Source organism: Molossus molossus, unplaced genomic scaffold (genome assembly GCF_014108415.1).
Source record: "Molossus molossus isolate mMolMol1 unplaced genomic scaffold, mMolMol1.p scaffold_m16_p_8, whole genome shotgun sequence".
NCBI lineage: Eukaryota > Metazoa > Chordata > Mammalia > Chiroptera > Molossidae > Molossus > Molossus molossus.
In genome coordinates, this window is record NW_023425402.1 from 38,864,591 (window position 1) to 38,890,440 (window position 25,850).

The 25,850-nt window shown below is 38.7% G+C and overlaps 1 protein-coding gene across 1 annotated transcript in view; it reads right to left on the reverse strand.

Moving 5' to 3' along the window:
* Positions 1 to 25,850, reverse strand: part of COL12A1 (collagen type XII alpha 1 chain) — a 107,158-nt gene that overhangs the window by 53,097 nt on the left and 28,211 nt on the right. The window contains exons 13-27 of the mRNA XM_036249070.1: positions 22,113 to 22,385; positions 16,373 to 16,639; positions 15,734 to 15,926; positions 14,533 to 14,654; positions 12,644 to 12,793; positions 12,443 to 12,562; positions 12,180 to 12,344; positions 11,007 to 11,153; positions 8,323 to 8,462; positions 7,394 to 7,523; positions 5,958 to 6,100; positions 5,549 to 5,678; positions 3,214 to 3,350; positions 1,998 to 2,131; positions 58 to 193 (exon numbers count right to left, since the gene is read on the reverse strand). Of these exons, the coding sequence (XP_036104963.1) occupies positions 58 to 193; positions 1,998 to 2,131; positions 3,214 to 3,350; positions 5,549 to 5,678; positions 5,958 to 6,100; positions 7,394 to 7,523; positions 8,323 to 8,462; positions 11,007 to 11,153; positions 12,180 to 12,344; positions 12,443 to 12,562; positions 12,644 to 12,793; positions 14,533 to 14,654; positions 15,734 to 15,926; positions 16,373 to 16,639; positions 22,113 to 22,385 (2,387 nt within the window). The remainder of the gene's footprint in view (positions 1 to 57; positions 194 to 1,997; positions 2,132 to 3,213; positions 3,351 to 5,548; positions 5,679 to 5,957; positions 6,101 to 7,393; positions 7,524 to 8,322; positions 8,463 to 11,006; positions 11,154 to 12,179; positions 12,345 to 12,442; positions 12,563 to 12,643; positions 12,794 to 14,532; positions 14,655 to 15,733; positions 15,927 to 16,372; positions 16,640 to 22,112; positions 22,386 to 25,850) is intronic.

Sequence of the window (25,850 nt, forward strand, 5' to 3'; positions counted from 1 at the left end):
AACAAGATGTCCTATAATTAAATGGGACACTAAGAAAAGAAAGAGAGTTGACACTACCTCCATCTTATCTGAGCTTCCAGAAGGCGCCCAGGTCACTCTGTAGAGAGATACATCTGATGCTGCGTGATCCCAAGTTCCTCTGAAGCTCTCTGTTGTCACATCAGTAATCTTTAGGTTTGTTGGGGCTGGCACCCTGCCTGTCGTGAGAAAAGGCAGGACTAATTTTTTAATGTGATCTACAAATTTAATTTCATATCATAAAACTACCTTGTTTTATTTTTTAATATATTTTTTTTTATTTTTAGAGAGAGAGGAAGGGAGAGAGAGAAATAGAAACATCGATGAGAGAGATACATCGATTGGCTGCCTCCTGCACACCCCCAATGGGGATCAAGCCTGCAACCCAGACATGTGCCCCAACCGGTAATCGAACCAGTGACCTCTTGGTCCATGGGTCAATGCTCAAACAAGCTGGGCTACCTTGTTTTATTTTAATGGACATGGAAAAACTGACTGAAAACATTGCTTAGAAGTAAATATCTCCCCAATTCAGTTTATTTGAAAGATAAATACAAAAGAGAGTTCTGAAAACTGGAAGCATTGTATGAATATAATAGGTGCTTATTGATGTATTTTTACAGGTGATTATTTATATCCTATTACAGTGGTGATTTTTTTAAAGGTAATATTTAGTAATACTCTTCTCTTTCAGTGGTTCCAAATCATTTTGCACCTCAAACTTTTTGAGAACCTAATGAAAACCATGGGCTCTTTCACACAGCAGAACACAGAAGCAGAAAGTTTGGCATGTGGTATCAGAGAGTGCCTGTACCTTCATGGTCCATGAAATGTTATGATCTAAGTAATCCGTGCATAAGCTTTTCCTATAGGCACTGACCTTACACACAACGCGAAGCAGACTGACTGCCTCGGGGCTGAGGGCTGCTGAAGCCCCTCCATGAGTCAGGCACACGAGTGTATGAGCACAGGCGGTTTGGGATGACTGCGAGCAGTCCTGAACTTCCACTGTCAGTTATTTCTCTGTCTCCCGGTATCCAGCGCCAACTGCACAAAGCCCAGGGCCATCAAAACTTTGTTTCTAATTTCAGTGAAAAGGCCCATTGAGGCAGACAGGGGTGCCGCTTCCACAAGCACAGCTGCCATCAGCACATCTGCTAAGGATGCACTTGGATGTGTCTACAGGTCATCAGGAAGTATTAAGGATGAAAAACGTATATTGAAAGCATTCGTTTAGGTTACTAAATTCCCTGCATTTACTAGCCTTTCTCCCCAACTTCTTTTGCTCTTTACTACATGTTATGTTTATGCAAAGCTGTCAGCCAACTCAAGATACAAAGCTGAACAGAATAAATATGCCTCTGCCTTCACTAGGAGGGAGCAAGGGGGAAGTAGAATAGATACAGAGACAGACAGGCAATATTAATTGGGTTAAATGCTATGGAAATACCATGAGAGGGAGAGAAACTGGGGTCCTTCGAAGAAGCAGCTGAATGGAGCAGGGAAGGAGGGATGAGGCAGGGTGTTCCGTATCCTCCACCTTGCCACTGTGGAAGTCTCCCCTTCCTCTGATATCCGAATGCACAGAACTGAGTGCCACACCTCCCTTTCCTTACATGGTACCATCTATTGTTAATTTTATCTCCACAAGGAAATCACGAAGTGTTGAGGGCAAAGATGCTTATATTTTGTTACCCCTGATATCCCTTTGCATATAGTAAGATGTCAAAAAAGTATTTCATAACCAATGCAACTTTCCAAGGAAAACTGACCAACATACATTAAGAATGTACTTTCTCCCCCGCCCCCCATCCTGGCACATACCAGGTGGTGACTGGGTGAGTAACAGTAGGATAAAAAGGATAAAAGAAATGCATATAAAGGTAGAGGAGGAGAAGAAAGCAAATGAAACACAATCTATGGATGCAAACACTGTTAAATACTGACAATGAAATGGCCCAATAAGGTGTGATCACAACTCACGGGTCTTTTCTTGAGCAGTCACTGGGGGAGACTCCCCCTCGTCAAACACGGCAGAAACGCTGACTGTGTACAGGGTCTGTGAGGTGAGGTCTTTGAGAGGGATGTTGGTCCGTGACCTGTCCACTTCTACCTATAATAGAGTAGTGGGGCAATTTTTACAAAGGGTTGAGCACTGACATCTCTTTGTCGTTAATTGTATCTCTCAGCACAACGGCATAAGAATAATGGTATCAAAAAAACAATGTTTTCCAACTTGCATGAGTCCAGAAACTAGAGACAGTTCTGATGCTTCCGAAGTAGGAAAAGAAGTCTGCTAGAGCTGTATCTGCTAGAGCTGTATCTGACATGGTAAATGGTGACTGCCCGCGGATTCTAACAACCTACTCATTTTTCACCTGTTCCCTTTGTATCACTGCCTTATTTCTTTTGGAAATGTTGTCCTGTTCATTATGTCATGTGCTGTGCACAAGAACCCTGTGAGCCCCACTAGTCCTTGTACCTCTTTTGAAATTGAAACCCAGAATGGACTGACTGTGTGCAAATGGATATTGTGGGATCCAAATGAACAGCACAGTCAGTCACTGGACGCTTAGAGAAACTTTTTCTATATTCCAAAAATGCTCCTGAGATCCGACATTAATGCCCCACCCCAAGTACACAAAAGTTTTAAACCCATTCACTGGTGAAGCCCCTCAATTTGCTCCCACTTTGAACCAGGTTGTCATGGAAACAGTTCTCCATCCCAACATTTACACAAAAACATTCACTGTCAAAAGGACAATCTTCTGAATTCAACATATTCATCCTTTCTCTCTTTTTCATTTGTCCTGCCTTCTTATTATTGGACGAACTCCCCAACATCCCCTTGCTAGCTTTTATTTTTAGAAACATTACTGACATTTTTTTAGTAATTCATAGGATGCAGAGTACCTTATAAAGTATCTGGGTGAAAAGGTAATACCATCTCTATTCTATAACTCTCTAAGGGGTGATGTTTTTGAGATGATTATGATATAAATACTATGATAAGTGCAAGATAGTTCAACATATTATCAATATTCAAAAAGTGCTTTATTAATATAACAATTTTTCAAAACTATATTAATAAAATGACAATATTCAAAACATGCTATCAACTATATTGTTTATGTTCTTTTGTTAAACCTGCTAGGAAAACAAAAAATTCCAAACCCAGTCGAATCTCCAACATACCTGTCTGACATCCTCTTCTGGTGTTTTGTAGCGAACAATGTACTTCCGGACTTTTCCAGGCACAGGTTCCCAAGAGACATTGATGGTGCTGTGGGTCACGTCTCGCAGTTTCAGATCTCGGGGTCTGGGTAAGGGCACTGGAGACGCATGAGAAGTTAGGTCCGATGTGATTCTCAACCACAAAGCTCTAAAGAATCCACATAAGCTTTCAAGAAGTTGTCTGGAGAAAACTTAAAGGTGTGCAGCAGGATAACTTTTTAAAAAATGGTTAGGATGATAAAAGTAGTATGATTCTACCAGGTAGAGCTGAATTATTCTTAAGAAGGCTTTTTAAAAAATAGAATAAATTAAAATGTTTATGACAACTTTACTTCTCATTTATATGTTAATTTCTTCTACTCTAAATAAGCTCTTAATTGCTGCTCAGCTCTAATAAATCATAATTCACCATAAATGTATCGCTCTTGTTTCTTTACCAAGTATTTAAATTGGTTAAGATAAAAAACAAAATCAAGAGTCAAGAATGTGACAGGAAAACGAGTTACAAGAGGGATGAATGAAGATGGGCCACAAGTAAGCATTCAATAAGCTTATAAGAAAATCCACAGGAAAAAAGACTATAACAAAAAGAGAAAGAAAGAAAGAAAGAAAGAAAGAAAGAAAGAAAGAAAGAAAGAAAGAAAGAAAGAAAGAAAGAAAGAAAGAAAGAAAGAAAGAAAGAAAGAATCCACAGGAGCCCAAATGGTTAGAAGAAAATACAAATGGTAAATTTTTATCAACTCAAACAAAGCTTTACTGTAAGAACAGGAGGAGGATAACTAATGAGATTTCCTTTTGTTTATGAGACATATCTCACTCTTCCTAGCTGCCCATTTAACCAATTTCCTTTTTCTCTCATTAAAACTCTGTACATCTCTCCTCCTGAATCTCTCTCTCCACTTCCATTTCTGTACCTTCATCCCTTCAATGTTTATATTTTTCTGTGCTCCTTTCCTCCACTGTTGATCCAGCCCTGTACCCCAAACCATGGTCACCTTTGTCTTTCACCCCACTGTGGGTCTTCTCTCCCACCACTCTCAGAACACATCCGCATGCCTGGCTGGCTCCCAACTCTTTCCATCTGCCACTAACCCATTTCCACAAAACCACCAGCTCCGAACAAGATCTACCATATAAAAGATGATTATTTTTTTGTCCATGAATTTATATGGTCCCACCCAGCAGGGGCTCTCTCTCTTTTCTGCCCTATCATGCATCTCTCAGGTCCCTTTCCCCTTGAAGATTTCTTCCAACTTCTTTTTTTTTTTTTTAATTGTTTTCTTTATTGATTTTAGAGAAAGAGGAAAGAAGAGAGATAAAGAAAGAGAGAGGGAGAGAAACATCAATAAGAGAGAACATCGATTGGCCGCCTCCTGCATGCCCTCCACTGGAGATCAGACCCACAAACTGGGCATGTGCCCTGACTGGGAATTTAATCTGTGACCTCTTGGTGCATGGGTCGATGCTCAACCACTGAGCCACACCTGCCAGGCTCTTCCAACTTCTTTATTTCCCTAGAAATGTGGGCTGAGATTCACCAAATTTAAGCCAAGTCATCTATCCCAGCATGCCCACCTCAACAAGCATGAAACTAAACGCCCAGCAAGATCAGGCAAATGTCCTAAGTGCAATCACTGTCAATTTTCAAGAAAAATGCTAGTGAAAGAAACAGGAAACACAAAAAGGGCTGATCAACACACACAAGAGAAGTGCAAACCAGGAGGGAATCCATGTGCTCTACGCTGTGTTGTATTCTTTATTGATGCATCTCCTAGCACAGTGACTAGAGTATAATAGACAATCAATATGTTTTTGGATTCAGTTAATTGATTAACTCACTTAATTAAAATTTATATGTGCCATAGAGTTTCTAATTCAATAAAAGTTTGGAATATCTTGACCTTAAATGGAATTATCTTCCTCCAAAACTACCCTCACCCAATATTCCATTCTCACCCACTGTGTTTCACGGATCTGCAACAACATCAATTGTAAGATGTACCACTGCTTTACCTTCTGTGCTCTGATAGACAGCAGGCCAAGAACAACAGTAAGATACATCTCAATATTGGGCATGTTAAATAGAAAAAGTAAAAGTAAATCCTAGAATCAATTTAAGATACTGCCATAAGTCTAGAATCAATTCTTAATTCTCAAATTTCATTGCCATCGGGAATAACCCTATAACTTATGCACAAATGATCAAATTATGGTTAGCATCATTGGGTAAAAGAAAAATCCTAACAAATGTTATTTTTACAGCAATAGGAAAGAAGGGAAATTAGCAATGTCTTACAGGTGACTTCCCGAGCAGTGACAGGGTCACTAGTGAGGTCATGCAGGGCGGCCTGGACCGTGACCTTATACTCGGTGTTTGGGAAGAGGTCAGTCAGCTGCACGTCGTTCACTGCCGGCCCCACACGCATCTGCATATGGACATCAGACATTCAAATCAAACATTTCCACTTAGGGGGACTGCCAATGACAGCCCATTGATCATCTCACAGTTTTTATTTTTCTGAACTGCATTTTCTTTTTCATGCCAGTGTTTTCTAAAATGTGTCACAGGCCACAAATCGAATTTTCTATTTTTCTGTCTTGTGTGTAAAGGTATAAATGAGTTCATAAATAACTGCAGTTAATGAGGACTCTAAAACTGTGAAGTCTCAAGAAAGCCCAATGAAAAAGAAACGAGGATCTCCCACCTCCTTGGGTTTTGCCGGTTCTGTGGCGTTGATGGGTTCGTATGACAAAGTGTAGCCAGTAGCCCCTCCCACTGACTGCCACTGCACATGCATGGTAGTAGGGCCAACGTCATAAATATTCAGGCTGACTACAGGGACAGGCACTGTTGGAATGTAAAAGCAAACGTCAGTCCAATTCTTGTCACCACTTTTTTTAATTGTTGTTTCTTAGTTACTGGTATTTGTACATGCTAAGTAGAGAATGAGTTGCTGTGAGCAATCAATGAGAGTTAATATCATCCTTTCTGCTCCCTCCACAAAAAAACCAATCTCATTGTTCATTACTACCTCATACTCAGGACTGTATGTTACAACTATTTCATGGGAGGAAGAAAATTTAAACTTCAAAGAGCATTCCGTGAGACCACAGGGGAGCCAAAATAGACACCAACTTCCTGAGATTTCAGTCTTTTGTGGAACATCTCTAATTGGACTATTTTCATTTTTTCATCACAGAATTTCATATATAAGTAACCAACATAGTATTTTATTTCACCTTTCTTTAAAAAATTTAACAGAGAGTGCCATACATTAATAACAGGAACTTAGGAAATTTACGGGCTTTTTGAAGTCAAGCCCCTGAAGCAGAGTAAAAAATTTACAGTTTCCCCTTCACTTAACACCCAGATAGCTTTCCACTTTTTGTCCAAAGATTGAGTTTAAAGTTTCAAGGAATTCTCTAATTAATCCTACCTATTATGAAATACATTAATTCCCACCTCCTGTGCTCTAATATAAAGGGAAGTAAGAGAAGCAACAGACACCTAAGGAATTGAGCAGTAAGTAGAATAGATTCTTGCCATGGAGAGTGTGACACCCTCTCCCTTCTCGTACAAGTGGCCTCCCTGTCCCCTGGAGCCCAGTCACAAAGATGGAAGAAGCAAAGAGTATTTTCATCTGGCCTCAGAACTCCTACCAGGATATAAGAGCGAGGAACATCTCTAACTCAAAGTCAAAGCCAATAGAACTTCTCTAACAACGGCCAGGACAAAAAGGTGGGGGTGGAGAACCTCACCAGTAGGAAGATCTGTCCATCAACAGAATGGAACTAGATCATCTCTGCATAGCTGCTCTCCCTAATCTTAGTCCCACTCCCCACATGGTATCGCTCCTGAAGAAGTGAATAGCCCTATGAAAGGCACTTTGCCCGGTGAGTCGTCTATGCCCATGACTCTCCGTCCCACCAGCGGGTCCCACGATGGCAGGAACAGCCAGTCCGAGCAGAAAACCACTGAGTATTGACCAAGCACCTACACAAAGAATGTACTCCGCAAATATTTGTTGAAGGGATATTGAACAAAGGAGTGATTTGGGAGACTGACGAAAATCCCACATGGGCTGTCACCTCTTTATCTTAAAGAACAAAACAACAACATTTTATTTTTCGCCTTACTTACAGGTTTTTTCTGTGCCCTTCAGAGGCTCACTGTATTCGTCTTCTACTACTGAGTACACATTCACAACGTATTCCGTTTCAGGCTTCAGATCTTTGAGAACCGTGCTGCTTTCCAGTCGGCTCACGTAAAACTAGGGGGGAAATTTTAAATAACGGCAACACAGTAGAATCACTGCCCTCTTTTCTACTAAAGTAGTTCATTGTAATGAGCTTAGAAATTCTATTTTAATAAGACTATTATCTCTTGTCTTTGCAAATTACCAGATTACAACGAAATCTTGGGACAATTCGAATAATTTATTCTCCCAGCTGTTGCTTTCTTATTTGTAAAATGAGTGAATAAAAACTAGATCATCTTCAATGTTCCCTTCCAACTCTATGATTCTAGTATAAACTCATAAACCAGTCAAGCATCCTCTAATTAAATTTTAATTAAAAATCATATTGATATTTATCAGTTATTAGAAACTAAGAATTTGAGCCCTGGCTGGCTTGGCTCAGCGGTTAGAGCATTAGCCTGTGGACCAGAGAGTCCCGGGTTCGGTTCCCGCTAAGGGCACGTATCTCGGTGGCAGTTTGTCTCCTGCCCCAGTTGGGGTTGTGGGGGTGGCAACCAGTCGATGTGTCTCTCTCACATCGATCTTTCTCTCTCCCTTCCTCCCTCTCCCTCCTGCTCTATCGGAAGATAAATGCAAAAGTGTCCTGGGGTGAGGATAAAAAGCAATAATAATTTGAGCAAAGTCCTTTTCCTTCAATTAAACCCAAATGGAAGTGCTTGCCTAGCAAGAAATAGAAAGCACCACAGTTGACTCAGTTCCACAATGCTCTCCATCCTTCTTGCTCCTCACCCAGCATTTTTCTCAGAGCCTTAATGAGAAGGACCCAATCTGAACATCAGGAAGAAGTGGATTATAGGTGTTGACTACTCACTTCTTGGCGTTTCCCTCCAGAAACTGGGTAGTATTCCACCTTATATCTGTCCACACTGTCAGAAGGAGGTGTCCAGCTCACTCTAAAAGAACGATGGGTTCGCTCAGAAATAACTAGGTTAGAAGGTGCTTCCAAGTCACCTATACGTGGAAATAAAGTACATACACTTTTTTCATTATTACATCAAGGTGATGAAATTTGAAATTAAATTAAAACAGTATTAGTTTCCAAATTAAGCTTGTACACACATCTGTTCCCATCCTAAGTGGCTACAGTAAATCATTACAGAGGCCCATTGCTCATGAGACGTCTCTGAATGGGTGACCTGAGGGGTCTTTAGCTTAGAAAATTCTAACTTGAGTTCATTTTCTTTCACTGCAACTAGATCCCACTCTTCCTGATGGCACCACCAGTTTCCAGGTCACCTAGTCTCAAACCCCTGAATCTTCCTTTGGAAACTTTCTTCTCTCGCTGGCCTTGTAATCAATTTATAATCTAATAAGTTTAATAATTTAGAATCAATATAAATCTTAATTTATAATCAATAAATAAGGATTTGGGACCTGGCAATCCTTTGTCTCTAATACTATTGACACTATTCAAGTCTACTGCCCTCATTATCATTTTGATTATTTATATTCATGTCTTGTCTCCTTAACTATAGGTGGCACTCTGTGAGAACAAAATTGGTTTCCTTTTCATGTTTAGTTCCCCTACAGGACTTAGTTCAGTGGTAAGAGAAATGAATCACTTTCATACTCAAGAGAGAGAAAAAACAACCAAGTTTTTTAAAATTTTGGTAATATCACACTGTGTGTGACTGTGCTCTCTATGGGTAGATATAGATAAAATGACTAATGCAGAACAAAATCTGAAATAAATATTGATGAATATAGAAATATTAAGTTCCAGCCCTGGCCAGTTTGGCTCAGAGGTTGGAGCGTTGGCCTGCGGTCCAGAGAGACCCGGGTTCGGTTACCGCAAAGGGCACGTACCTCGTTGCAGTTTGTCCCCGGCCCTGGTTGGTCATGCGGGTGGCAACCACTCGATGTGTCCCTTTCACATCAATGTTTCTTTCTCTCTCTCCCTCTCTCTCTCTTCCTCACTCTCCCTCCCACTCTATGTAAACAAAAAATGGAAAAAATATCCTTGGGTGAGGATAAAAAAAAAAAAAGAAAGAAATATTAAGCTCCATATGACCCCTAAAAAGATGTACCAAATAAAATTTAAAGAGAACGAATACAGTGACTTCATGAACATGGCAAATCACTCTCATATAAATTCTTTCTACTTTCTTTGTAAGCCAAAGCTAGAGAAAGCATTTCCATTCTTAGTATCCTAACCTTTATTGTACTTGGGTAATAATCAAGCCTACAAAATTATCAAGCAATTTTACTGTCTGGGAAACTAGAATGAATGCAACTATTACATAGTTGACAAAAAAAAAAAATAAGGAAAATAGATAAAAGATGTTTTCATCCCCATTCAAAGTTCTCTCCAACTAAATAAAACTACAACTCTCTCAGCTAATCCAGAGCCAGAAGCCTACAAATTCTGGCTTCCTGGCCGGTCCATTTCTCCAGGGAAAAGGTCAGTCTGTTGTTCAAAATCCAAAAAGAAAATCTGCAAAAGTTTGGAGGGAGAAACTCAAGAAGAAAAAGTCAAATAAACGTATCGCCAGTGCCCAAAGCACGTGAACCATTGTACCACATTATTTGTTAAATTCATTCCAACTTTTCCAAACATAGAATAAATTAATGTAAGACAGTCTTTACCATAATCTACATCGCATTATAAGTACTTAAAAGATAAACTTTTATCATATGTCATTACTTTTCCAAAAACCTTCAATTTTGATACTCACTGTGTTTTGTCCTGTGATTTATACAGAGAGTAATTATTTTGTTCTACCTTTTGTCACTACAAATGCAGTTCCTTAATTTTATTTCTAAATCCTAGTTCCTTATCAATACCTACTTTTTCCCAAAGAACTCTAAAAACATCTTTAACCATCTGACCCTAAGTATTTTAACTTCTCTAAGTCTTTGTTTTTTCATAGGTAAAGACAGATTACCAAAGTCTAAAATCAATGTCTCTGTATATTTAAGGGTTACAAGTGCAAAGTATCAAATCTGATCATTTATAGTTGAGGCAAAGCAAATTAGATATAAGACCCCTCTTTCATTCCTAATAAAAAAAAAAAAGTTACCAAACTTTAGAAAACAAAAGTCTGGGAACAACCATTTATTAGAAACTTAGTAATTATAGAGTGAAGATGTTTTACAAGAGAATATGCATACTCTAGAAAAGAAAGCATCTCTCTTCCCCATCCCCATTTGCATGTGTGCATGCGTGCGTGTGTGTGTATGGTATGCAGGCACGTATAACTAAAAGTATCCTCAACTAAGCTAGAAGTCATTTCTAGTTTGATGTCATCAGAAACAAATCAGGGACTAAACCAGTGATTCTCAGTTGGAGGCAGTATTCTCCTCAGCCGCTATTTGGAAAATTCTGAAGATATTTTTAGTTGTCACAAATCAGAGGATGCTACTGCCTTCCAGTGTGCAGGGCATGCTACTAAATATCTCACAGTGCACAAAAGAGTCCCTTCCCCCCATCCAAAAGAAGATTTACCTGGCCCAAAATATTACAGTGCTATGGGTGGAACCCTGGACTAACCTTACCTGGGCCCTTGACACTATTACACAAGTGAAGAGTGAGGTCGTCCACAATCTTGGAGAGTGATTCAAAATCCGCCACGTTGTATACATGGGTTTCATCGGGATCTGTTCCAATCATCTTTAACTCAACTTCATCAGCATTTTTAATACCTTAAAAAAAAAATGGGTATATATTAATTAAAGGCACTTCTCAGAAAAAAATAATGAAATAAAGCAAAATTTTACAGCCTACCCTTACATACTCAATGTTAACTAGAACACATGTACACCTTTCCTCAGTAATGAAAGGATCACCTACCTATACTTATAAAAAAGAAACAAATACAAAAATAATATAAACTGGAGACTACTGTGAATTAACTACTTCTAAATGCTTCGAGCATCGATTTTTTCACCAAAAATTGTCTCTCCAACATTTTTTTTCTGAAAAGTAAAACAATGGATATCAAAAATACACATGGTGCCATGAAAAATCACACAGGAATTTTCTGGAATCCCATCAAGAGTACATTTGTCCTCTTCAGCCATTGTTTTCTTCCAGAAGACATGTACAAGGAGAAACTGAATTAACTTCTTAGCTTGTCATTTTAATACATTATGTAATATGGAAAATGTGTTCATTTTTTTTCATACTTCAAGAAAAAAATTTTTTTTTTCTTTACTGATTTGAGAGAGAGAGGAAGGGAGAGGAAGAGAGAGAGAGACATCGATGAGAGAGAACATTGACTGGCCGCCTCCTGCATGCCTCCCACTGGGGATTGGGCCCACAACCTGGGCATGTGCCCTGACCAGGAATTGAACCTGTGACCTCTTGTAAGCCACACTGGCTGAGACCAAAAAAATTTTTTTAAGATTTTTTTTTATCCTCACCCTAGGACATTCTTCCATTTTTTGTTCATGTAGAGTGAGAGGGGGAGAGAGGAAGAGAGAGAGAGAGAAACATCGACATGAAAGGGACACATCAAGTGGCTGCCACTCTCACGACCAACCAGGGCCGGGGACAAACTGCAACCAAGGTACTCACCCTTAGTGGGAACCGAACCCGGGTCTCTCTGGACCAGAGGCCAACGCTCTAACTGCTGAGCCAAACCGGCCAGGGCCAAAACATATTTTTAACTACAAAAATATCCTCAGCTTTTGTAACGCAAGACCATTGCTAGCCTTTTCAGTGCTTACCAATAGCAAACAGCTCTACCCTCTCATCCTTGAGCTTCTTTGAAGGTGCCTCAACATCGTCTTGTGACTTCCCATCAGTGATAAGAACACCAATTTTTCTAGCTCTAGGCCTCATTCCAGCTTGGGTTCTGAAGCTCTGTTGGAGAATGAAATTCAAAGCCATGCCTAGTGGGATTTTTAAAAGAGAATCAACACATCGTTATTTAGCCACCAGCTTTGACCCAAAACAGGAGCTAAAATGGGACCGAACCACCCTGACTCACCTGTGAGAGTATTGCCTCCTTTGTATGGCAAGTTGGCCACAGCTTGTAGTAAACTCTTCTTGTCTTTGTGAGTATTTAACTGCCACTCCTGTCTGGGGTCCCCACTGTACTGAGCAAGGCCTAAAAGAACACCATTGTCGTTAGCATATATAAAAGAGCATAATGGAAATGTCTAAATGTCTTGAGTATCATCAGACCTACCAATTTGTACTCTGTTGGGGCCAATGTCAAAGACCTCCACAATACGAGAAATGAAGCTCCTGACAGTTCTAAAATTTGCCCGGCCGATGCTCCATGATCCATCCACCAGCAACACAATGTCTGCTTCGGCTCTGGTGAGACACTCCATGCCTGACCCGGCGATTGTGAGACAGGGCAGAGTAAGAAGCAAATTCTTAGCAGGGCCACTTCCTAGCCATGCCCCTGCCACCCCCTGGCTGCTCAGTGTTGTCTAACTGTTTCAGTTGTGTAGCTTTGGAATGTGAGACTCTGAAAATATGCCAATGTGATTTATTAACCTCAAAGACAGTCATAAGAATCATCAATTCCTCTGATGATTATTTCAGTGGCAAATGTTCCCTTCATCTTTCACTGTATTTTCTGGCCACAGTTGTAGACCCTGGAGACTTACATTAAACCATCATTATAAATTTGAATGGTCTCACAAACTCAAGAGCTGAAATAATTAAGGGAGAATGCACAGCCATCTAACTGTAAGGCGTTAATAATTTTAATAAAATGTTCATGTGATCTAAAGATTAGATTTGCATTTTTTGTAATAAGTAATGGTCATTGGCAGACAAGTATGAAATGAACTGATAAATGTGTAAACTAGAAAACGTTTTGGTGAACAAAAAAAATCTTTTAAAATAATTAAGCCCCCAAGTAACTTTTATATACATTATGAAGGGTTAGAAATATAACTCTTAAAATTAGACCTTTGTAAAGTAAAAATCATTGTTTTAAAACCTGATAGCTATAATATTAAATAGTTATTAACTACTTAATCATCTGCTATGCATAAAAATCAGGAAATACAGATGGTAAAGTCTGCACATTTAAAAAATCAAGAGAGAAGAAAGACAATTTCGAAAAAGAAGGCAAACAAATACACAAATTGAGAGCGGTAGAGACAACAAGCACAGACATTGATACACAGCTAGGGCGCTTTGGAAAGAGAGAATAATCCCAATATCCTCAGTGCACAAGCTACAAAATAAAAATATGTCGGTTAATATCATCATAGGAGAAACAATAGAACATTAAAGCAAAACAGCAGGATTTGACGCTTTATTTTGCCCACATCCATATTTCAAATGCTCTCTTTTCTAGGAGCTTACGTTACTAGCTATGGATTTTCCCACCTCTTGCCATGTTAGCATCTGATCTTTATATTACAAAAAGAAGTCACGGGAAAAAATTACGTGATGCTCGTCACACCGCAAAGCTGTCACCACGTATTCTACACTGAATCAGGACTGCAGACTCCCCAGTACCATTCCAAGCACCTAAGCCTTTGCAAGCCTGCTCCTGGACGGCCCACATCGACTCCTTTTTTAGCAAATGATGGAAAATATTTAGAAGTAAATTCTACCCACCACTTGCACTTCTAAGAATGTTCAAAACTAGCTTCATGTACATGAAAGCTGCAATCGTGGCAAATGCAAAAATGTCTAAAGGGTTTATGTTACCATTTTGCTTCCCGAGTTGCGGTTCCCACCTATTTATGTAACCCAACTCTGCTTGCTCAGCCCGAACAAAGCATTTCTGCCATCGCTTTAACAAAACAAAACTGCCTTTTAGTCATGAGAAAGAGAGAAAATGTACATTATCTGCCTATAGTAAAAACTCATCTTTAAATAATATAGTCCTATCTAATCGATGCAATGCTGACAAGAAAACCCTTAAAACTATATTGTAAAAAGTATGCCCAGCTGGATATTTGAAGACAATTTTAAGAAAGTATTTAAATTAATTTTCATTTAAAAGTTTTATAGTCACTTTCTATTGTATGATTAACCCAATGATTCACATTTGAAAGAGTTTCATAACATTGAGGTTTCCTAGGGAAATGTAACTCAATTTCTTACCAGAGGATAAAATTGGCATTACGGTTGTGTCAGAAAGGGTTGTCATTTCTTGCCCAACAAGTGGTGAGCTTTCTCCTCCATCAAACATTCCGAAGACATTGACTTTGTAGGTGGTACCTGCCCTGAAATGTGAAAACATACAGTTTGTATGTGCAATTGGCCCAAGTGGTAGCTTTTTTTGCCTTGTTAAAGACACCCACCTCGCTTTACAAACTTTCACTCACAGGAAGTTCTAATGCATAACTTTGTAAAAGGAGGAAAATAATTGCTATCGCATCCTGGTTTAAGCTCAGGGGGAGGCATCGAGGGAAGCGAGCCAAGGAGCAGTTTACAGGACATGAGGCCTCGCAGCCCCGTTTCTGTCTCGCCTCCTGTCAGATGTAGAATCCCCGCCACGCCACTGAGCATGTCGGGGACCAGGCCCTGCCCCCTTCCTGCTTCTAAGCAAGGGGCTTTAGGAATCTAGTTTAAATGTTGTACCTTGCAAGGTAACATAAAGCACCTAGCACAGGGCCCGGCACATAGTAGGCTCAGTAAACTTCCTCCTCCCTGTTCTTTATCAAGTAAATAGCAAGCATTTATATAGACTTCAATATCGTTGAATGAATGGCTGAAACAAACAAACTTTCAAATAGGCCCTGCACAGTAGTCCATTCTTTCTCCTTGAATGAATGCGGGGTGAGGTTGGAACGCAGGCTTCCTTGTTTCCCGCTGCACAGCCTGAAGGGAGGCTCAGTCAGCTCACCCCTCGATCCTGGATCCTGCCAGCCGGGAGCACAGAGTCCTCACCCCCGACCCCCTCCCCACGTCTGCCCCGCACGGGCCGCGCCGGCCGCTCAGTGCCGTCACCTGGGCCTTTCCAGAAGGCACGGACACCTTGCATTGCCACTTGCTAGGGAAGAGCTGCTTTTGGTAAAATCATGTCATCTGGATGTTAATTTTTAAAAAGCAGGGTGTTATTGAAAAAATGCCGTCCCGGATCACTTAACAACAAAAATCATTAAAACATTTCCAAAAAATCTGCTCAGGCCTAAATTCTGTTGCTAGCCTCTAACTACTCCTGCCTCAACTCCACCAGCACCAGGAATGAGAAAGCCACTTCGGCTGATCTTAGATACTCTGCCGGCCTCTGCCTCGAGGCCTACTCATTTACATAAGTTATTCAGTCTTTCACCACAAACCAAATGTAGTTCATTCCTACCTAAGTTCCTCCAAAACAACGGTGTTGTCATATGGTCCAACCACTAACTCTCCCAGTGTTTTCTCATCCCCCGTGGGGTGGAATGTGACTTTATAACCCTTCACTTCCCCAGGGGCAGGCTCCCAAGTCACTCGGAAGCTCGACATGGTTGAGTCAGATGTTTTGAGGTTTCTGGGTGACTTAAATCGAGAAGCTGTAAAGATAACAAGATTTTAAAATATTATCCATTAGATGCGGCATTGGGGTTTTTTATTAGCCCCTACAACAATAAGTCGAATTGGAAATATCTAAGTAACATACACAAATCGTCATAAACATAACACTTCAAAACGCATAATAAGAAAGTTCAGTCTGGTAGCCAGAGATATAACACACAATGAAAATGCTGGTTACAGTGCTACTCAAGTGGAAGTGTAAATAACTTACAATTCAGGATACTAGATTAGCATTAGAACATTAATATGTAGAATCATTTTCCCCGGCGCTCGACTGGTAAAAAACAACATGCCATCAGGCATTCTATCAAATTATTCTAATTTAATTCAGTACAAAATTAATCTTAGACATTTGCAAATAAAGTAGCTGTATCAAGCCTTCCTTGAAATATGACACACTTTCCAAAAGAAAATTGTTTTGTACCTGTTGTTCCCAATCCTTGCCTAATCTTTCCCTCTCCTGTTTTGTAGATTGGGAGGACTGTGATGTTATATGTGGTCTGGGGTTTAAGTCGCTTTAACACTGTTGAGGTGACTGTGGGTGACACTTTGGCAACCATCTGTCTTCCTCCCCCACGGGGGCGGTACACCACTCGGTAATTAACGACTTTCCCAGGTGCTGGTTTCCAGGTAACTCTCATTGTGTTTTCTGTTTCTTCATCCACTTTCAAGGTTTTTGAATCTTGGGATACTGTGAGATTAAAAAAAAAAAAAAGAGCACAATGTATACCATGTTGAAAGAAAATATATATGTCCACTTCCCCATGTTTATGAAAATAAACTGTAGTTTCTTAAACATGTACACTGTTCTCTTTCTTAGCATCATGATCTCTCATAAATCCATAGTGGTGTGTGAGCCTAATCTCAGTGAGATCACAGTAAGATTTTTTTTTTCTTTAACTGGCTAATAAATAAGAAATTGCAAGTTCATATAGCACGAATTTCCTATTTGCATTCTAAAGGCCTTAGTAAAGAAAACATCTGTTTCCGGAGATGAGCTTTTAAAATTTTATTACATTTCCATCTGTAAAAAATTCCTGTGGCAATCATGCTGTGGGGGACAGTAAAATTCATGGATTCGGGGTCAAAAGTATTACTTGAGTCTTTTCAGAAAAAGGCACAGTCCACAAATGACTAGCCAGACTGACCACAGTCGACACGAGTCCTTGTGACCGCCACTAATATGTGAGATTAGGAACACAACGGAACAGGAAACTCGAACACATAAAAATATCTCAAGAGCTCTAAAGGTAAATTAGTAAACACTGAGTGTTTTAGGAAGCACTACATGTAAAAAGTGTTTGATCACTATATAATCATTTATTATTAAATTAGCTTTTACTAATCTTTCACAATTATGTAATTATTATCAGGAACTGGTCACCAAACATCCATAAACAACCAACACGTCCTGTTTCTTATGCCTAACCAGAGTTTATAAGCAGGCTCATTTCACTCAGTTCAATAATCTTGTTGCAAACTCAAAAGCCGTAAGTGTTTTCTATGGGAAGAAACTAAAGCTACAAGAAACACTGCAAAGAAGCTTCCTTGATTCTAAGAGAAACTTTCACGTTCAAATGGACAAGGACCACTTGAAACAACTAAAAACCTGAAAAAATTAAAAATATACATATACAGAGAAAAACATTTTTCAGATGTTGCACATCAGGCAGCACAGGACAGTGATCCCCCCAAAATGAGAAATGAATGCGAGGTCACTAAGAGAGTTCATAAATGATTGCCCTGGCTTATTACTTAGAAAGAGTTTCCAGCCCCAGTACAGGAGGGGGATCCAGGTGGAGCATGGTGGTCTCCCTTAATTCAGGAGATAGTTAAGAGTTTGGGGAGTCCAAGACCCCTAAAACTCGCAATGCAGAGTATTATAGATCAGATGGTTTTACAGAGAAAAAACTCCAAACATCTGTAAAAGGTCCTCCTTGAATCTTCAACCCAGTACTAATCAGAGCTTATGTATGAGGAAACTTCCCCAAACAAGGGCAACAACCACCCAAAAAGAGCAGAGGTAGCAATTTCTGAAGTTCCCACAAAGCCAGAAATGTTCCTCTAACCAGAGTAGAAAACCTCGAAATTCTTGGAATATCATGTATAGTACTAAGGAGGTTAGTGACCTAGTAATGGGGCAAAATTAGCCCTAAACTAAAGGTTTTTCTTGTCTATCTCTAACAGAGAATACAATAAAGCTTCTAAGATTAAACTATTTCCAAGTAACTGCATCCCAGAATTAAAATTAAGGATGTTTATAAAAATATAAAAACATCTTGCACCCAACAAAGTAAAATTCACAATGTCTAGCATTGAATAAAAGTTACTAGGCATATATATATATATATATATATATATATATATATATTACTCAAGGTATGGGTTGAATGACTGTGTCTCCCCAAAATGTATATGTCAAAGTCATAACCTCCAATATGAATGGTATTTGAGGTGGAACCTTTGGAGAGGTAATTACAGGTGAATGAAGTCATAACAGTAGGGCCAGTAGGGCTCTAGTCTGATGAGAAGAGGAGACACTAAAGAGATCTCTGTCTCTGTCTCTGTCTCTCTCTCTCTCCAGCCCCCCCCCCCCCATCCCACCTCCCTTCCTCTCTTTTAAAATCAATAAAAGCGTGTCCTCTGGTGAGGATTTTTTTTAAAGAAAAAATCTTCAAAGCTGCCATATAAACAAGATACATTATGTATAGAGGACAAAAATGAGAATAATAAAATAGGTAAAGAAGTTCAATAGGTGGTTATAAGTTATGTTTCTGAAACATGCAAAAGTGCAATTTCAACTAAGAGTAAATTGGTTGCGCCCGGCCGGTGTTGCTCAGTGGTTGAGCATCGACCCATACACAAGAGATCTCCGGTTCGGTTCCCAATCAGGGCACATGCCCAGGTTGGGGGGCATGCAGGAGGCGGCCAATCAATGTTCTCTCTCATCAATGTTTCTATCTCTCTCTTCCTCCCTCTCCCTTCCTCTCTCTCTAAAAATCAATAAAGTAAAATATATATATATATATTTTAAAGTAAATTGGTTTCAATATTTTGTTTTAGAGTTTAAAGAAACTAAGAGAATTCTCAGCCAAGTCTATTGATTTCTGTAAATATTAAAATTTATTCAGATTAATCCTCAATTCTCTATTACTATTTCCAGGTAAGTGAACTATTTAAAAAAAAAAAAAAATTTTTTTAAACAAAAAATATAAAGACCTTACATGGGGTTTTGAAAACAGTATCGAAAATAATGGTATATAGAAAAACAATCGTTTTGGGTTATTATTACAAATTTTCACAAATAAGTTTATGTATTTCTAACACTTTTCTAGAAAGGGTTGTACTACAATATGTTTTCTGACCTCTTGTTTCTATCATATATTTTTATTCAGTAGAATAAGACATTTTTCATACAAAATTCTCAGACAAATTTTACACAACTCAAAATTGAGGAAAATGTACTTTTAAATCTTATCAGTGTTGGTCTACAAAAGAAACTGCTCTTCCCAAAAGAATAGAACCCCAAACTTGGAAATATTTTTTAATTTAAGTATGTTAATAACAGTCCAATGCACTTCATACCTTGAAATGCTTCAAAGATCTGTTATAGTCCTGCCTTTTAATTATTATTTAAAATAAAGAAATTGAAGTTAAATAAAATACAACATATTTCATCCTAGTTTTAACAGAAACCTTTGGATTTTAGGGATAAATTTTAAAAAGCTTTGTTGGCTTCCCATAAACAAAAATCAATTTTCACTTTATAGTTAGGTGCACCACACAATATAAAATGCTCACATTGTTTGTTCTGTCCAGTGTCAGTAACTCTCAGAAGGAGCTTCCCAGCACCCACGTGACCACTGCTCTGTAAGGAGGCCCAACAGGAAGTTTCTCATCTTCTGGCTTTCTAGTCACAATTCACGGTTTCCTTCTATCAATAGTCTACATAGTATGTCTCAGAGTTGAAAGCAATCCTGAAAATAATTCCAAAACGTCCCCTTGGAAGTTTATAAGCAACTCTGTGAGCAAGACCTAATGACTCTGCCCAGTTATCTACATTTTAGGATTCATCCACCAGCTAAATACCACAGCTGACTCAGATTTCTCAAAGTACTTTCTAAACGGCTTTATTTTCCATGAAGAGAGCAAAGTAAAACAGCAAGAAGGTAGTAAAACAAGCATATCTGCGGAGATGTTTAAGCAGTTTGTACATTCTCTAAAAATGTGCTTCATTCCTGCCTAGTCTGCTCCCAGTTCCAAAGAGGCCTTTCTCTTCCCCCACCTTTAAATCAATCAATTAGCCAAGAAAAACTGACAATTTCTTAAATGCTCAGCTTCTTAGAGATGAAAGATTATTTAGGAATTCTGTTACCATATTTGCTTTTGGCTAAAACATGTCCCTTGTGGAGACTTTCAATCCTAAATAAATAACTGAAAACTCAGTCTTTTGGGAAGAAGACATGATGGAGGAGAGGTGTATTTTTAAAAACAACAACAAAAATTTCCTCCTTTGCCCTGGCCCGTTTGGCTCAGTGGTTGGAGCATCAGCCTGTGGACCAGGGAGTCCTGGGTTCAGTTCCTGCTAGGGGCACATAACAAAAAACAAAAAAATCCCTCCCTTTAAAAACATCTACTTGAATAATTTTTCAGCCACATGAATTGTATTTGTACTCCTACAGATAAATTTAGCTTTATGTGTCATATCTGGCCTAAGTTTACAACATGGCGCCTCTTTACAACAAATGAATTTCTGCCAGAAATAGAGATGAATTTCTGCCAGGTTCTTAAACAACATCAGCCCATATATTCAAACACAAGATTTCATTTACTACTAAGTAAATCAATCATATTTCTCTTATCTAAGAAATATGCCTTTCCATCTATTTAAATTTCCTAAAAAGAGTTTGATTTTTTTAATATCATTAATTTTGACACAAATTTAAGCTGAGATGTAGCCAACTGAGTTTGCCAGTGATTAAAAAAGAAAAGACAAATTCTTCAGACAACTCATACCAAAAGATTTTAATTTAAGAATAACTCAAAATCAAGATATAGGACTTAACTAAAATTGCTCTTTATCAGAAAAAATCAACCAATTCCTCCACTTCTTTCTAATAAAAGAAAATGTAAGAATTCCCCATTCTTCCCTCTTTTCCTAAAATTTTCCCAAAATAAAAGAAATATATTTTTCTCCTATAAATTTGGAGACATCCCCATGGTTAACAAATGACTTTTTAGGAAAGTGAATTAAGAAATATGGACATATATTTCACCAGCCAGCCGATAATAATTGATGATATGTCATTCAGAATTATTCACAAGAGAGAATATTAATGAGATTAAGGTAAATTGGAGTCATCAGAAAACTGAGTGGACTTTTGATTTAACCTCACCAACTACAGTAAAAATAAAGTAACACTCAAAGATTAGTCTTGGTTGTATAATAACCATAGTCTCAGTAGCCACTATCATTTTCCCATCATCTTTAAGTGCCTAGCCACTGTATTCTACAGATTCTCGGGACAACTCTTAAGAAACTATTCTACAGATTTGAACACTGAGGCTCAAAGAAGATTAGATTACTTGCCCAAGGTCATAGAGCTATAAATGTGCCCAAATTTTCTTTGTCTCCATAGCTACTGATCTTTTTTTTAATATATGTTTTTATTTATTTTTTTTAGAGAAAGGGAGAGAGACACAGAAACATCAATGAAAGAAACATTCATAAATCAGCTGCCTCCTGCTCACCCCTTGCTGGGGACCAGGCCCACAATCCGGGGATGTGCCCTGACCGGGAATTGAACCAGCAAGTTCTTGGTGCATGGGTCAGTGCTCAACCTCTGAGCCACACTGGCCAGGTGCTCCTGATCTTTTTACTAGTTAAGTTTCTTATCTAGTTGATCATTCCATCAGGAGAGAAGGAAAGGAAGAGGTGGGGGTGAGGAGAGAAAAATACAGTTAGAAGGAATTCAGCATTTCAAAGTTTGATATAAATTTTAGATACTAAATTGAACCTGAATTTAAACCAGATTCTTTAAAGGTCCTAATTTTTCAGTCCTCAATGATCATATAAACAAACAAACAAACAAAGCAAGTCGTTCAACCTCATGTCGCTTGAGAAGGTAGCTAACACACCCAGACACACTTGTGATGATACCTACATTCAGTTGTGGCTTCTCCGTTCAAAGGTTCTCCTTCTCCGCTGCTGTAAACTGCAAATACTGAAAGTTTATATTTGGTCTCCGGCTGCAGATTTTCTATCACAGTATGAATTGCATCTTCAGGAAGACTTTTCTCTCCAGCCTCAATATCATCATAAAGCGATTTCCATGAGACCCTGTAACCTCGAACCATTCCCGGAGCAGATGTCCAATAAGCCCCAATTGATGTGTCAGTGATATCTTTGGTAATTAAATCCCGAGGTGAACCACGTTCTAGAACAGAAATTAAAGGGAAATCATTTTTTAATGTCTACTAGACATGTAAATATTACTTCATCCTGGTAGACATCCTAACTTGCTGGATTAAACTCAGTTCACCTAAAGCTATAATTTCCCCTTTCTGAACTGACTGCCCTGTTCTGTTGGTGGAGAATGATAGAATAAAACTTTAGAATTATATCTGATTCCTACCTATCTTCCTGGTCCCCATCTGTCCAGTCAGATGGTAAGGTCCTTCAGGGCAAAGGTAACATTCAAATACAAAGGAGTATATGCCTATTAGGAAGTTTTCCAAAGGAAAAAATGCATCTAAATCCCAAGATTTTACCACATTTCAGTCCACCATACGACATAGCCCACTGGTCACACAAAATCTTTATTTCTTTACATCATCTTTTCCTCTCTGGTCTAACTTAATAAGCTCAGTCTCAATGTATGATTAACAGTAATTTCAACAATTTCGTATCACTTACAAATCTTAATTCCAACAATCATTTTTTGGTGGAAACTCTATTCGCTCGTGCTGTTAAGAGAGCAGAGGTGCAAACTTGCAGTACAGCTTACCCCTCATGAAACCAAAACCACCAATTCTTCTGGAGCACCTAAAAGCGATTAGTCATCAAAATAAAACACGCTGCTTGTTCTAGCTGATCGAAAATGCCTGCTACTAAATTTTGGTTCTTCCATTAAAAAGAATACAACGCAAATGGAAAAATATGGAAACCTCAACTTAATAGAAGGCACAGATGTCTTCCAATAAAACCCTCACTTTCCATAATTTAAATGTAAGTTAAATATACAGGTCACTTTATATTGGCTACCTTTACTAGGGTTTGTGCCACAGTATGACATAAATATAAAACTATCTGCTTCTACAGCATACATTTTACCAGTAATTGTATGTTCAAGCAAATGATATATAATGCTGTTACAAGAATTTCGAAGGCTATTATTTTGCTTGAATAGAAGAATTAAAATGCATATATAAAAATACTCATACTTAAATTTCAGCACAAAAAGTAAAGATAACAATAAATGAAAAAGAAATCTGGGGGAACAAAAACCTGTCATATATGGTAGACTTTAGAAGGGAAAAATAAATAAAACAGAAGCTGGGCGTCCTACCAGACCCCAAGTGCAAATGGAAAATTCTAACTCTGTTATAAATAACCATAACTGCTGACAAGACATTTCATCTCTAGAGGGAAATTAGTTACATATTTCACTGTAACCAAGAATACTTATTTTCAAGAACATGTTGATTTTTTTCCCTCGATACTTGAGGCTGATTTCATCTAAAGGTCTTCTGTACCTGTATTCGCTACTTAAGTGACCATACATCTTTATATTTTCTCTACTTACAGGAATATAAACTTTTTCTTCGGTTTGGTTTGGTATCGGTGGTGTTGTTCTGTTTTTAATCACTGATATCCCCACAGCTCGTCTCTACGTGTTACATGTGCAGCATGTATTTGCTTGATATACAGCCTTTTTCATGTGTCTCTCCTCCTAAATTCCCTAAATTGCAGCTAGGAATAGCTGCTGTAAAATAATTGTACTTAAAACGGACTTTGGATTTAAATGAGCTACAAACTGTATTAATGACATTCCAAAAAATACATAAGACAAATAAAGGTAGCTAGAATGTGGGAATTATCTTCCAAATTAACACTGGAGTAATTTGCAAACAATAATTTTAGCTTCTGGTTTTCCCAAGCATAATGCTTCTCAGCCTATTTTTCTCCCTGCTTTCTATACCACTAAATTTGTGACATTGTTTATTTCCATAAAAACAGACATCAATTTCACAAACAGGCTAATGATTTCACTGTGAGAAAATAATAAGACAGAACTGTGTCCGAAGCAAAAATACATTCACAAAGACATTTCTGGGCTACAAACAAAAGGTGCCTAAATCTCTAGGGAATAAACCACATGTATTCCCAAATATTTTAATTACCTATTATAACCTTCTCAAGACCTATGAAGCTAGAACAAAATACTAGTAAAACTGCAATAAAGACTTTTGCAAGGTTTATCAATGTCCTGAAAAGAATCTGTAAAAGCACCTTTTATAATACAAATAAAATATTAACTAAAAGATATTCCTGAGTTCTACTTAACGGCTAACAACACTAAGAGTGAACGCTAGATTCTCAATTGTAGAAAAAAAGTCATCGGCCCTGGCCAGTTTGACTCAGCGGTTAGAGCACCGGCCTGCGGCCAGACAGTCCTGGGTTCGGTTCCCGCTAAGGGCACATACCTCAGTTGCAGTTTGTCCCCAGCCCCGGTTGGGGTCATGTGGGTGGCAACCACTCGATGTGTTTTTCTCACATTGATGTTTCTCTCTCTCATTTCCTCCTTCTCTCCCTCCCACTCTATCTGAAGATAAAAATGCAAAAATGTCCTCGGGTGAGGAAAAAAAATAAAAAAAATTTAAAAAAAGGAAAAAGTCCTCGACAAATTAGAGTTCCTGCATGTGTCACATAAAGGCATTATTTGTGGGCACTAACATCGCTACATCCCATGTTAATGACAAAGAGATGTGGAATCCAAGGGAAGAAGAAAGACAACTCAATTCAGTAGCCAAGACTGAAAAGACAAACCATTTCAATGGGCTTCTTACATGTCAGAAACTTGATAAGAATACTGCTAAATATTAAGTTTATACTGTTGCCAAACACATTGAAAAGCTTTTTTCTGAAAAAAGCAGAAGGGTTGGCTAGTCCAGCTGCTGCATGACACCCAAGAATTCTGAGAATAGGCTATACTCATAACAGTAAACTTTATCTGACCTATAACCCTTGAAGTGTTTTTAAATAGAATCCTGACTTGGCCGAATAATAGATTACAAATAACTGAAGCAATTAGATTGCATCCTGCGACTTATTTGGCAGGCTGCCAAGTGGCCAAGCTGGTCTTGAAACTAGATGTGTGACCAGCTGAGCAGACCACCAGCGGGCTGTGTCACCTCCTGGGGCCCTGGGGTCCTCAGGAGCAAAATAACAGGGCTGGACCTAATCAGATTCAAACACCTGTAGACCTACTTTTGCACCATCCTGTATGCTTCTTATTCAAGAGTCGATTACGTTTTCCTGTGAATGAGGTTCAACCCAAGCAAAGCATTTGGTTTGGTTTAATAAATTGAATTGTAGGTTTTGTCCACCATCTAAGAAACTTCAGACATCAATAACTATGGGAAAAGATTATTTGTCTTGGTTTCTTTGAATTGGGTTTGGGAGACAGTGTCTTTTTAGAGTACCTGGGAAGGAAGAGGAAAGAGAGAGGAATAAGAAAAGACAAACGTCGTGAGACCAGTCTGCAGCCTCTCTCCAGGAGAGATTGTGTTCCTCAGAAGGGGAAGGCACAGCAACGGTGGCGGCAACAGAAACCAGCTCCAGTGGACTTTCTGCCACTTTGTCATTACTTTTCCCCAAACCTGGATCCACTTTTGCTCTA